The sequence below is a fragment of the Limulus polyphemus genome, unplaced genomic scaffold, assembly GCF_000517525.1.
Source record: "Limulus polyphemus unplaced genomic scaffold, Limulus_polyphemus-2.1.2 Scaffold260, whole genome shotgun sequence".
NCBI lineage: Eukaryota > Metazoa > Arthropoda > Merostomata > Xiphosura > Limulidae > Limulus > Limulus polyphemus.
Window position 1 is genome coordinate 286,139 of NW_013665870.1, and position 15,077 is coordinate 301,215.

Here is a 15,077-nt window from a genome sequence, read left to right on the forward strand (position 1 = left end):
GTTCGGATCAAACACGTAAGATCGTTCGATAGCATATTGGTTCGAAAAAAAATACTGTTAGTTTATTGCTATATAAGTAGGGTTGATAGTTTTTTTGTGCTTGTAAAATAGTTTTAAATAGCGTTTATTAAATTTAAAACAAACTTGAGTTGCGGCAGCATATTTAAGTCACATTTTTATATCTGATTGTCATTTCACGTGTTATTTTATTGTTTGTCTGTTTATGTCTTTCGGTTCTTTGTTGTGTTTTTTTATTGTTGAGTTTTTGCAGTACCGGTCTTATCTGTGAAAATGCGAACATACACACAAAAAAAAAACAATTTATGAACTTATTTCCTCTATAAAAAAAATCAATAATATAACGACCGACTGTAGAACTAAAAACTATAAGTTCACCAGATAGAGGTCCACAAACAGTTTTGTTGAGGAGAACTAAAGAAAAGCTAAATAGATCTAAAAGATGAAAATTTAACTGGAAGAATGATAATGTCGCCGAGTTTTAGATATTAGGTTCATATGGTAGAAAATCGTTTACAATATTTAACTGCTTTAAATGGAGAACTAATAAAGCTTTCTGTTAAAATAAATAAATAAATAGAAACAGTGTATAATTTTGAACTAAATAACTAAAAAATCTGATAGATAATATAAAAATGTACGTTTCTGGTGAGTTGTTTCCTATCTAATCGATAAAGTTTATTTTTAGTTTAATAAATAATTAATTAAAAGTTACGTTTACGGTTAGTAGTTTATCAAAAAAGCAGAGGATTATCATAAACGAAGTTCAGTCAAACTGGATTAATGTCACAAGTGGGATACCTCAGGATTCATTCAAACTGGATTAATATCACAAGTGGGATACCTCAGGATTCAGTCAAACTGGATTAATGTCACAAGTGGGATACCTCAGGGCTCAGTCAAACTAGTTTAATGTCACAAGTGGGATACCTCAGGGCTCAGTCAAACCGGATTAATGTCACAAGTGGTATACCTCAGGGCTCGGTCAAACTAGATTAATGTCACAAGTGGATACCTCATGGCTCAGTCAAATTGGATTAATGTCATAAGTGGGATACCTTGGCTCAGTCTTAAGACCTTTGCTCTTTTTTATCTACATCAATGAATACATTAAAAGAATGGTCAATAAATTACTTAAATTTGCAGATGATATTAAGGTCTTGTGTGTTGCTGGCTGTGAGGAAGATGCTGCTGCCTTATAAAAGGATTTAGATCATTTAGTGAGTTGGACGAATAAATAGCAAATGGGTTATAATAAATGTAAGATGATGCATGTTGGTTATCATAATTAATACCATAGGTATAACTGGGATTAACCTTAACAGTTTTATGAAAGAAATGGTGTAATGGTTGATCAGTCTCTTAAGCCATCCAAACAGTGTGCTGATGCTAGTGGTAGGACAAATAAGATTTTAGGTTGTATATACAGAAATATTGAATACAAATATAAAGAGGTTATAACATCACTGTATAGGTCACTGGTTAGGCCACATGTTGAGTATTGTGTTCAATCTCAGGCTCCTTACCTTAGGAAAGACATTGAATTTTTGAGGTGCCTGAGATGGAGGAGTTGGCATACAAGGAGAGGTGAAGATTTCTGAAATTGTTTTTTTCTTGATAAAAAGAAGTGTTATGGGGGATCAGGTTTTAAATGGAATTGTTAATGTTGATGCATCATTTGTCATACTTAATAGTGAGAATTGTAGGACTAGGGGACTAACATATAAATTTTGGAGCTAATACAGTTTTATTTTCCTAACAGGATGGTTGGTCTTTGGAACGGGTTACCTTCGGATGTTGTGGAGAGAGTAACTTTAAGTGAATTTAAAAGAAAGCTTGATAACCATATGAATTATAAGGGCTGGCTTTAAGATTATTTTTCTATTTTATTTAATAGGTTTAGTTTAGAATATGTGACAGGCTAAATGGACAAATAGGTTCCTTGTTGTCCTTAAGCATTATTTTATGTGTAAACTTACACATGAAAACAATAACGTTTCTTTTAAAAGGTCTTGATAATGACAAAGTAATCCTAGTTATGTAAATGCAACTTGTTTGTTGTATGTGTGAAAATAAAATGCGTTGAGGAAATCGTTTCTGTTGTTGTGGTGAGTTTTGAAATGAGATAATATATAATTTACACGAAATATTGTGACTACTTGGCTTGCTTTTTATTGGCGAAGTCTAAAACTTCAGCATGTATTTCATCTATACAAAATAAAGTTCATAATTAGATATTATTTTTTCTTGTTTTTTTTTGTCTGAATGTAGCGATGAGTAGTTCAACCTTGAACGAATAAAAGTGTTAAATGCTTTCTTAGGCCTAAACATGTTCATTAATTAAGGAAGTTAACTTGATTCTTCTCACTGTTCTGCAAAGGACCAGAAAAGACATAACCTCTCCACCAACATCAAAACTTTGTTTGTTTGTTTTGAATTTCGCGCAAAACTACACGCGGACTATCTGCGCTAGCCGTCCCTATTTTAGCAGTGTAAGACTAGAGGGAAGGCAGCTAGTCATCACCGCCCACCGCCAACTCTTGGGCTACTAATTTACCAACGAATAGTGGGATTGACCGTCACATTATAACACCCCCACGGCTGAAATGGCGAGCATGTTTGATGTGACGGGGATTCGAACCTGCGACCTTCAGATTGCGAGTCGAGCGCCCTAACCACCTAGCCATGCCGGGCCGACATCAAAAGAAACATTCAAATATTTTTTGAAGTGAAGTTTAGGATTGAAGGGTTCATTAACACTTTACAAATAGGTTTAGAAAGGATGAAACTTTTGTTTATTAAGTCTATTAGCCTATCACTTATATATTTATTTGTTTTTAAGCAATTACCCTATATATGGTGCGTCTAAACGTTATATTGTCTTATATTACTAACCAGGCAGAAATTAGTCCCGCAGTAATTCTCCAGTTGTTTTTTTTTTATGGTGAGGTTGGAATATTTTTATCGTGCACTATTCTAATTCTGGAAAACCCCTAAGGGAATAGATAAAGAATACGGTGCTAAAAATAAAATAGGGTTAATATTAATGTCTAATGACAAGTAAATTAATTGTAATGATGCTTTGCCAACTTGAAAAAGGCGCTCACATCATAACAATTGTTTCTATCAACCTTTTTATAATCTTACAATTTTAATAAAGTCTTTAAAATAATACATTCTTACATGTTCCAACACTCTTTAAGTCCTCGGTTCTTCATTTCGTTTGTCTGTTGTTTTTTTGTCAGACTAATTTTCTTTATTTATATGTTCCAACTCATGGATTAAACACTGTTAAAATGGCCCTAAACGTAAATTCACTTACTCTGGATAGCTATTTCATATATGACTGGATTTTGATTTAACTACTCGAATACTGTTTACATGTGTATTTTTAATACTTTTGTTAACTTTTTGCAGGATCATATACATCATATTTTTCTACCATTGTACACATAAATTTGTAATTCATTACTATTGCTACCTCACACACAATTATCTTGATTACTCTGAGCTCTACTGTAAAATCAGCTAATTACTTTACTCCGCTGTTTTATGTGGAGTTATTCTATGACTCTGATTGCTATTTCAGTTACTCTGGATTCAATGAGTATTTGCTTAACTTCCTTATTTGATTTAATCAGTATTTGTTTTGTAATTGTAATGTTATCATTATTGATCTGTTTGCAAATGTTATGATTGGATTATTTTCTCATCCTGTATCTATCTTAACCGTAAATAAGTTGTTTTTTATGAATGTTGAATTGAAGCGTTGGTGATAAAACTTAGGTAAATATTTATTAAACCACTACGTTTATCTATTTTTCACATAACACCGATTGATATTTTACGTATGAGTTGCCTTTCTGCTTAGCTGATGAAAAATAAATAAGTACATTACCACATTTTAATTTTCTTTACCTACAAGAACTTAAAGTTTGGTTTTAAATTATTAATTAAAGCTTTTTGTTCACGATAAGTTTAGACAGTTTAAGGAAATCGCTTACAACTTATTGCGATGGAAAATATACTAAAACTTACTAACTAACTAGTTGTTTGTTGACCCACACCTATGGTTAGTAGTAACAGAAATGTTGCTACAGTAGCCTAAGGTTTACTTCTACAGTTAACAAAGACTTTATATTCACGTATTGGCATAGTGGTTCTGTTCATAAACTTCAAAATATTTTGATAAATCACAGATTTCTGGGTATTGCACTCTGGTGGTACTTTATGAGTGAAAATAAAGAAGAATGTGGTAACATGTCAACCACAATATATCTTCTTCGTACATTTCCGACGAGTCCTTTCGTCCAATATCAGGGCTCATAATAATTGTTTTGTTTTTAGCACAAAAATACACAATATACTTTGTCCATCTTGGGAAATCGAACCCCGGATTTTAGCGTCGTAAGTCTGAACATTTACCGCGGACCCACTGGGAGAGCTCATAGGGAAATATGTTGTATTCCTTCTTGTTCTTCTTTTGTTACAAGTTTTAAAGGTCGACGCTTGATTAGTGAATGTAGATTTGTTGATATTAATACTTTTTAGTTGTGGTTTAGAAACCTTTCATGAAATATGTTTTTAATTATTTTTCGCGTACTGTACACACCGCGGATAGTTCATTGCGAAGCTCTGCGCTTAAATACTAACAAGTTAACAAACTTTTAGTACCTCTAGTGAAAACGTACTATATTTTATGTAAATATATCTTCCTCACATAACAATTCTATGTGAAGGTTGAACTAGTGAAATGCTCACATAACATAATTCTATGCGAAGGTTGAACTAGTGAAATGCTCACATAACATAATTCTATGTGAACTAGTGAAATGCTCACATAACAATTCTACGTGAAGGTTGAACTAGTGAAAATTAACAGGGATTAATTGTACTGTGCATTTTCTGCTTTTAACTTCGAATATTTTAATGAATCATCCATATAACAATTTTCAAGCTATGCTGCCCACTGGATGTTACCAGTGGTCCTAGTGATAAATTAGTGAACTATTTTACTTTCATCTTTGAAAGCGATTTTGTAAGCCTATCACAAGCCAAAATGTAAAAGTGATGCTTGTTTCTGGAATATTAAATTTTCTTATGTATTCGGAAACAACTCTTGATTAAAAATAATTGAAAAGTTATTTTAAGTTTATGGCTTACTAAAAATAAAAAATCAAATGCTTAAAGTATTTAAATCACTAAAAAACAATATTCCAACTACGTAATAGTTTCATTAGTCTTTTTTTGTCCAGGGACAGCGGTAACTCTACTGATTTATAGTGCTAAAATCATGGGTTCGATTCCCCTCCGTGGACACATTAGATAGCTAGATTTGGCTTTGCTATAAGAAAAAACACACACACATTTATTTATTTACTGTAATCATTTTAAAAACAAAAGATAAACTTTATGCATACTATATACACATATTAACAGCAAATGTGTCTCAACTGGCGTTTTAGGCACAGTAGGCATAATGAAATAATTATTTAAAGCATGCTGCTGCCTTAGGTAATGTTCAAAGCCATTTTGTGTTCCTTTTGTGAAATTATTAGAAAACAGAAAACAGAATTTTCCGAAAGATAGTCTACAGATTTTTTATACAATATATTTTCCCAGTTTAAAAAGTTTTTCAATCGTATATAGGAACATATTACTACGTCTGGAACGAAACGTTTATCGAAATAGAGTCAATACAAATAACACTAGAACTTGCATGCTCATGAAACATCTGTTTTATCTCTTTAACTGGAATAGAGTGAAGTAGTCAGGAAACAGAGACAAAACGCCCTTAGGTAGGAAACTTTTAATCATTTTAACTAAAAGGTTATCAAATAAATTAAACCATTGCGAAAACGTTTATTCTGTTAAGGAGTTTTGTTAGGAAACTGTATATATGTAACACAGTGCTAAGTCGAGACTTGAAATACACAGTTAACTGACAGATCACCTCACGTTTACACACTAATAACTGAGTCACAAGTGAAATGTACAGTTAACTGACATGCATCCTCACGTTTAAATACCAATAATTTAGAATCAAGACTGAAATGTACAGTTAACTGGCAGATCACCTCACGTTTACACACTAATAACTGAGTCACAAGTGAAATGTACAGTTAACTGACATGCATCCTCACGTTTAAATACCAATAATTTAGAATCAAGACTGAAATGTACAGTTAACTGGCAGATCACCTCACGTAGTTAGAGCGCTTGACTCGAAATCTGAGGGTCGCGGGTTCGAATCCCCGTCCCACCAAACACGCTCACCCTTTCAGCCATTTGGGCGTTATAATGTGACGGTCAATCCTATTATTCATTGGTAAAAGAGTAGTTCAAGAGTTGGAGGTGGATGACTAGCTGCCTTCACTCTACTCTTTCACTGCTAAATTAGGGACGGCTAGCGCAGATAGCCCTCGTGTAGCTTTGCGCGAAATTCAAACCAAAACATATACGTATTGATAACGGAGAGCCAGAAGTCAGTGTTATGCCTACACACACGTGTATTGTAAATCATAAACAGTTAAGTAAAATTTTAGATCAAGAAAATCCTGAAAAAACTTGTAATGATTAAGAAATTGTTATCTTATACCTGTTACTTGTTCTTACTTTTGTGTTTGAGGAAAGGTTTTTATAGCAACCGCCAGAACGGCCACACAAGGTTTTTGTAACTTGCCAGTTGCTCATGATAACGATTATTTATTATTAATTGTAATTATTATTGCAGAAATTTAGAATTTCTTCTGGTAAAAGTTATTACTTAAATTCATATATTTTAATCATTATTTCTCAAAAGTATGATGTCTACTTACAACGGACGAATCGCTATACCACTTTTATCCAAACTAGCGTGTGCCTAGTGCCCTCGGAAAGCGACAAGGGGGAGTCAACACTCAGATCTGACTTGACCCCCATGTCAACTCTCGGGCACTTTATGTCTTTTCCGTGCGTTGAGAAGGTGAGTTAGCTAGATTTTATATATATAACATACATCGAGGTAGGCATAAGTAAGTATCTGGTATTATGATCATGATCTAATATATCAGTTTAGTTATTTTATTTCTGTACTTATTTTGCTTACAATGTCTTATTGTGTCCTCTAATTCACACTCTCTTAATGTTTGCTTTAGTTTACGCTGTCTTATTGTGTCCTCTAATTCACACTCTCTTAATGTTTGCTTTAGTTTACGTTTCCTTAATGTTTGCTTTAGTTTACGCTGTCTTATTGTGTCCTCTAATTTACGCTCTCTGAATGTTGCTTTACTTTACATTTCCTTAATGTTTGCTTTAGTTTACGCTTTCGTAATGTTGACATTAACAAGACACTGTAGAACTGAAACAGGTTTTGCACTTAGATGAATACAATTCAATTGATTATTTAATTTCTGCAACGACATATAGTAAATATATAATATAGACTGTTTACTTACCTTTATAAAAGGAATTTCAATTCTATAGTTGTCGTTCACGGTAACGCTTTAAACCTCGTATTTGGTACGTGTTCTCCCTTTACCAATACATCTGACTTCATGAAGATTACACTCAACTTAACTAGTCCTACCAGAGATACCAAAGATCTAAGTTGAAGATGTTGTTGTGATTTTTCTAGCATAACACACAATGCAATAAATAACAGCGACAACAACAAAAAACATCGAAAACGATTTTAAAAATCAGTGACTTTTATAGGTTTGTAAAAAAAAGCTGTTAGCTCTATGCATTGTGTTTCAAAATATCGTCATGCTTCATAACATATAGTACAGTGTAAGGAACAGTAACTGCATTCCATCGTTGAGCTCAAAATAGAGTTAATTATTTGTTCTCGCTATTGAAGTTTGCCCACGTAATATCGTTTCCCACATATTCTACTTAAAGACAGACCCTCTGTTTTGTTACTTGTACTGGCGTGGCTTTCTTGTGATTCTTTTATTAGGTTATTCCTTTTTTTTATTTTTTTTTTAGATTCCTCAGCGCGTTGTTTCGGAATCGATCCGAGACGGAATAAAACCCCTGTTTTTGGCCAGTAATCTTTCATTTAAGTTCACAGTTTCTAGCCTCTCTCTTTTTTTTTTTAGCATTTGTAAAGTGATGGAATAGCCCAATAAAATACGCTAACCAGGAAAGATATACATCGCTAATATATGTTAGTTTGTTGTTGTTCTCCAGGCATCACTCCGAGATCCGCCATGAAAGTAATAAATGATGTTTTGTTAGCTTTTGAAGAAAACCAGCGACCGTGTGCCATTTCTAGCCTGTTTGATAAACGCCAGAAAGATAAGAGTATCATCAAATTATCCTTAGAAATTCCTTTCTACATGCTTCCGTAAAAAGAAAGCTGGCGAAAGCTTCACAAAACTCGTACCACTGGGCACACAACAACAAGGAAACAATGGCTATTGCTAAGCGTTATCGCACGTTTTGATTAGAAGGAAACTGAAATGTTACGGCTGTTATTCAAAGAAGATTAAAGAAAGTAAGTAACCGATGATGCGGTGTGTAAGTTAAGCGTTAGTAATTAGCGCATATGCAGACCAGAATAATATGAAGTTACATCTCTTACCTGAATTACAAGTTTGTCACGTGTACTTTTGTTGTAGGCCTGTAGTGGTATTTCACAGTTGAAGCAGGAAGTATCTATTTCTCTCTTCTTTTTTTGTTTATTAATTATTTTTTTTTGCTGGGCCAGATGTGGCCTAGTCGTTAGTGTGTACCGACCATGAGTCCGAAGGTTCTTGGTTCGCGTTCCGTTGCTGCAAACACGAACTTCGCACTTTAGGGCCATGGTTTGTTTGTTTTGAATTTCACGCAAAGCTAAGATATTTTTGAAATACTTTTTCCATAAAAAGCAACTTCCAATTTTATTTACAGACTGTACTGCTAATATGCATTTCTTTTTGAAGGCCCGGCATGGCCAGGTGGTTAGGGCGCTCGACTCGCAATCTGAAGGTCACGGGCTCGAGTCCCCGTCCCACCAAACACGCTCGCCCTTTCAGCCGTGGGAGCGTTATAATGTGACGGTCAATCCCACTATTCGTTGGTAGAAGAGTAGCTTAAGAGTTGGCGGTGGCTGATGATGACTAGCTGCCTTCCCTCTAGTCTTACTCTGCTAAATTAGGGACGGCTAGCGCAGATTGCCCTCGTAAAAAATAATAAGGTTTGTATGTAATCGATAAAACCACGTGTTTACACTTTAGCATTGCCTTGAAATATCTCACCTTAATCAACAAATTCAATATATATATATATACACTAGCATGAAATACTCACTGGTTCATATTTTCTTCCTGTTTTTTGTTGCCCTTTCTCAAACTTAGTTTAATTCAATTTTTTTTAATTCTCAGATTTGTATTTTTCTTCCCATGTTTGGGTTGAAAAAGAGTATTTGGCAGAACACTTCCACACATTGTTAATTCAGTAAATGAGGATTAGAAAAACATATATGATATTTCTTTATAGACCTTCAGGAAGCAGAATTATGGGGCTTAAGGGCTATAGGGCAAAAAATTGGCCAATTTTTTACAAATCAAATCTAAAAAAATAATACCTAGGTGCACACCCTTAGAATTCCCTAGGTATGCATGCAAAGTACCTTTTAATCCATAATTTTGGGGGTGTAAAAGTAGTTGGTAGAAGAGCCATACAACTTAACACTGTTTTGTTGTTGTTTTGTTTCCATAAATATGTTTCGCACATGTTTTTATTCACCTCAAACACGTTTGTATGGTTCTCCCACGTTTAAACACAAACTTATTTTGTGCCAAACCTTTTTATATATACTTCAAAATCGTCAAGCGTCAAAATTAGAATGGTTATTTTAAAAACAGATTAAACAAATTGTAATATATATATATTATTTGATCCAGCCCTCATTTACTGAATATGAAAGTATAACTATTTTCTGATTTTCTCCAGAACTACCCGAAACGACAAATTTGCTTATTATAGTTCATTTAGAATAAACTAGGTGAAACTGTTCTTAAAAATAAAACTTAGCAGTTGACATGTATTTTAAACTAACATTATTTTGTGATTGCACAAATTAAATTCCAATTATAAATGTTAAGTATGTATCCTGTGTTTTAATTATTTATATAAGTTTCAGTTTAAATCATAAATACAGTTTTTGAATACATATCAAACTCTGTTATTTAGTTATTAGGTATAATATACCTCAAACCCAGAGTATCGTTACTATAAGTACGTTAAGAATATAGAACTTAGTGAATTACAATGTATAGATAGCATTAAGTACAAAATTCAGTACTTAATAATAAAAAAACTGAGTGATATCATCCATGAAAGTCTGTTGTTCTCAGTACTAACAGAGCTAACTTTTTATAATTTAACTTTAAAGCTCAAGCCAACTGGCGATTACATAATGTAACCCTTTATTAAAAACTTGAAATGTAAGTAGGACTAGAATACAGAATTCTGCAGATTAATATATCACTTAGATTACGTATCATTATCTAACAATTCCGGTTCTGAAAACGTAACCTAAGCCAGATTTCAAGTAACATAAATATCAATCAGAATCCGATCTTAATTTTCATGTATGTGCTTAAAACTCTTTATATTTGAACTTATAAGCCGAGCTCGCAGACAACGGAAGAGTGAGTTAATGAAAAATCAAATTCGAATCTTTAGTTGTATTACTGATAGCCCCCTGTAATTTCATAGATGTTCAAATTATACCAAAACATTTACTTGAGCATTTTAAAATACAAATGTTTCTAAGATCGCATCTTGAACTCTGAATACGTTAGTTAAATATAAAACTTTAGTTTTAATAAACTACACTAATTACACCGCGTTGGACAAAAAGCCAACAGAAGCAGCTGGTTAGTGTGTGGTTCCACCTTTAGCTGTTAGAGCTGCTCCGTTTCTTTACATCTGGTTCTTTTCCTCCTACAGAACCATAAAAAAAAGTTGTACAGTAAAACTTGTAAAATAAAATTGATTTACTTTTAATCCTAAGTTCTTACTGATCTCTTATTAAAAGGAAACTCAAAATATGGCAGGAAAAATGTGTTATGTTAAATTCTTAATGATTCCAAAGTTACGTTATGATCAAGTGTTAAGGAGAAACGAAACATTAATAGGGAAATGTTTTACGTTAAATCCTTAATAGTTTAATAAGTTGTTTTAATAAAATTTTAGCCTGGAAACGTGTTAAGTTAAATCATTCACAACTTCAAAATTACATTGTGTTATATAGTGTCCAAATGACACTTTAGTAGGGAAATGTGAACAATACATTCAAAAGTCAAGAACAGCAGTAGTAATAGTAGTAGTTTTAAACGTGAAGCTGACTCCTGTGTAGCAGCACCACACGTCCCCTGGTTGTGGAATGCTGTTACTTCTACGTAAAAATCAATACATAATGTGTAAGATGTCAACAGCATCAAATATTCATTTGGAAGTAGTATGGAAAGTCACTGGTCTGTTATCAAATAAGATAATGCAGCCGCACACAGTCTTGATATATAATGTAACTCCAATAAGCCAGAAGAGGGCGTTGTTTTTCGATACTTATTTAGTTTCTAATTCTGTGAGTCTTGATATATATAATAAGTCAAAAAGGGCGTTGTTTTTTGATACATATTTAGTTTCTAATTCCGAAGTCTTGATATATAATGTAACACAATAAGCCAGAAGAGGGCGTTGTTTTTTGATACCTATTTAGTTTCTAATTTCGTAAGTCTTGATATATAATGTAACCTCAATAAACCAGAAGTGGGCGTTGTTTCTAATACTTATTTAGTTTCTAATTTCGTAAGTCTTGATATATAATGTAACCTCGATAAACCAGAAGGGGCGTTGTTTCTAATACTTATTTAGTTTCTAATTTCGTAAGTCTTGATATATAATGTAACACAATAAGCCAGAAGAGGGCGTTGTTTTTGATACATTTTAGTTTCTAATTTCGTAAGTCTTGATATATAATGTAACCTCGATAAACCAGAAGTGGGCGTTGTTTCTAATACTTATTTAGTTTCTAGTTTCGTAAGTCTTGATATATAATGTAACCTCGATAAGCCAGAAGGGGGCGTTGTTTCTAATACTTATTTAGTTTCTAATTCCGTAAGTAGAGCTTTATTTGCTCTGAACATAAAAAAAACAACATGTGTTTTCCTCGGTAGCTGATTATAATGAGAGTATTCTATTATCCTTTATCCATTTTATCTTTCAAGCCACACTTTCCTTATTATTGCAACTGTATATATATATATTACAAATTTTATTCTTCATTTGGCTTGTATTACTATTAGTTATAAAACCCGAGTCTGTATTGTGTACAGACCTTCTGCAAGCTTTTAGAAAGAATATTAATTTTCTGAGTCTAATATATTATTCAATTTTTAAACGTCACTGAGGGTTTAGCAGTAGTTCTTAAAACATGTTTAAAAATAGAAATAAAAAAATCTAAGGGATTGAAAACTTTATGTATGATGAAGTACTCACATCATGTGCTAGTTTAAAATGAAGTCACCAGGGATCATGCGCGAGATCGAAACGTCTGCTTTCCGATGAGAGAGAGAGAGAGATAAAGCTTGATTGCTGTTTACTTTCTTTCTCTCTCTCTCTCTCTCTCTCATATGCACATACACACATGTGCTGTATCTAAATATTTTCCAGAAATTCGGAGCATTTATTAGAATCTTTGATAGCGTAACAAATGTTTGTGTTTGTAGTAAAAAGCTCTTAAGACGTAATCCCTACGGACTGCATGTTAATATAGGTATGTAAAGGCACGCAGTATACTTAAATGTTTGATGACGTCTAATGTATTTGTTGGGGTAGCGGCGCCGAGCTTTCGGTGATGAGCTTTGTGCAGTGCTTTGGGAATGGCGGGAAAGCACATAAATCTACACTGTGTTGATGGATCGGGGTCACTGTGGTGTGTAGACGGGACTGCCATATTGCCCATTCTTTCGTAAATATTGCCTTCTTTATCTAAGCTTTTAGTATTAAAAGCAGCCTTTTTATGGGCCCGTTTTTGTCGTGTGGTGATTTAAACGTTCCTGAGTTGCGCCAAATGTTAGGGTTACGAGTACCGTCTTCTGGCTATAAGGGCTACTTATAACATTGCTGTGAGCCATACGGTGAAGCCCTCGTATTCATCGTTCCTGAAAAAGAATTAAGGAAGGTAAAAAAAAAATATTATAATAACGACTTATTGGATTCGTATTTTTCGCACCAAGTGGAAAATTATGACTACGCTAGGTTATATCTAAAACGTATATTAGTTTACGTATTTTTATAACACTGATGAATCATTTCAGGAAACAATATGCACATCAATAAAATTATGTAAGCTGACATTGTATAACTAAATTTTACACAAAATATGGAGTGTAATTTTGTTTCTTAGCTTTTACTTAAAACGTTATATGCTATTCGTTGTAAATTTAAATAAGTAAAGATTGCTTAGTCATCAACAGAGCAATCACACGAGTGTTTTTACCACTATTTTACGTCTAAATCCTTATTTTCATCAGCGATTATTGCAACGAGTGAAACATGTGAGGAATTAGAACTGACAGAAAACAATGAAACTTGTGAACACATTTTCACTAAAGTTACGTGTTGTAGATTTTTTCAATAATGGATTATGTTCTGGTATTCTAACATTTATATTCGGAAGTAACAGCTGTTGTTTGATGTTATGCAGTAAACGTGTGTTTTACGGTTCGTGTTTTAGTTTTTAAACTTTCACCATAGTTATTTTCAAGCAGCAAATGCTGTGAAAAACAGGATTGCATGTTTTCGCTTATATTCTATAATATATATAATAAAACTCGAATTCTTTCTCTTTTCCCCAACTGTTCTCTATTTAACCGGTTACTCCTCAGTATAAAACAATAAAAAACAGAAAAACAACTAAACATTTTGTAAAAAATAATAATAAAATTTAACCTTAAATCGGAATTTAGGTCTTGTGTAAACCTGGGAAGGTCAGATGCATATTTGACCTCTTTCTCCTTTTTTTTACTGTTGAGGCTTCTAATCTTTTTATTTTATTTTCTATTTATCCTTTCCTTTTCAGAACCATTTCCATGAATGTTATCTTATGGCTGGTGTAAGTGAAGCTCTGGAATAGGGTGACTTTTATTTTACTTGGTTTTAGTTGTTTTGTTAATTGATTGAGTGGTATTTTGACTCAAGAATAAGTGTATGATGTGCGGAATAACAGGTATAAGGTGTTTTTTTAGCTATTTCTATTAAAAGTGTGAAACCGTCTGTATTGTTTTGTAGGTTTCTGTACTGTTGTATGATGTCTAAGAATGTATTTATAATTGCTTCAAAGAAGGATTTTGTTTCAGTTTCAAGTATGTTTGTTGATTGGCTTTCTACGATTTGATTTTTGTTTTGTTATACATTTTAACTGTTAGGTTATTTCTAGATTTGTTTAGAGTTATCCATAGTATACCTAAGGTACATCTAAAATACGCACCAAAATATATGGACATCTTGTTTTCTAACGGCTTTCAACTAAAATTTGAAGAACAGTTAAAACGGTTAATAAAATATTTTTCAATGATTAATCTTCTTTCTTTCTTTTCCAAAAGGGAAAAACTTTGAAAAATAGTTCATTGAATCTGTTAGAAAAAACTAAACTTGAAAAACGGTTCATTGGATCCGTTAGAAAAAACTAAACTTTGAAAAACGGTTCATTGAATCCGTTAGAAATAAAAACATTAGAATTAGAAAAATAAAAATATTTACTTACTGGAATGGGACAGTTTTCCGGATTTATAACAGGATACCTATGTAAATTATCTCCAAATTTCATATTATTATTATTTCTTCATCATAGAATTCTCCACAAATAGAATATTTTAAAACATTTTTAAAATCACAATCAAAAGAACCTTAAATAATTTCTGTCATTGCAATTTTCTGCTTTAAGATATCTGTTTATACACATTAATCAATATTTTTCTATTGAATGCTAAAAAAACTTTTTTATCCATTCTTTATTTCAGAATTTTCAGCCGCGGCATAGCGACTCATGGAACGGGTCTGAGATTTTTTTTTTTGTTTCAAGT

General features: G+C 32.8%; 1 protein-coding gene across 2 annotated transcripts in view; it reads left to right on the forward strand.

The window, feature by feature from the left end:
* Positions 1-6,922: 6,922 nt before the first annotated feature.
* Positions 6,923-15,077, forward strand: part of LOC106478896 (latrophilin Cirl-like) — a 110,351-nt gene continuing 102,196 nt past the window's right edge. For both annotated transcript variants that reach the window (XM_022382585.1, XM_022382586.1), the window contains exon 1: positions 6,923-6,982. In XM_022382585.1, the coding sequence (XP_022238293.1) occupies positions 6,938-6,982 (45 nt within the window). In that variant the 5' untranslated portion in view covers positions 6,923-6,937. The remainder of the gene's footprint in view (positions 6,983-15,077) is intronic.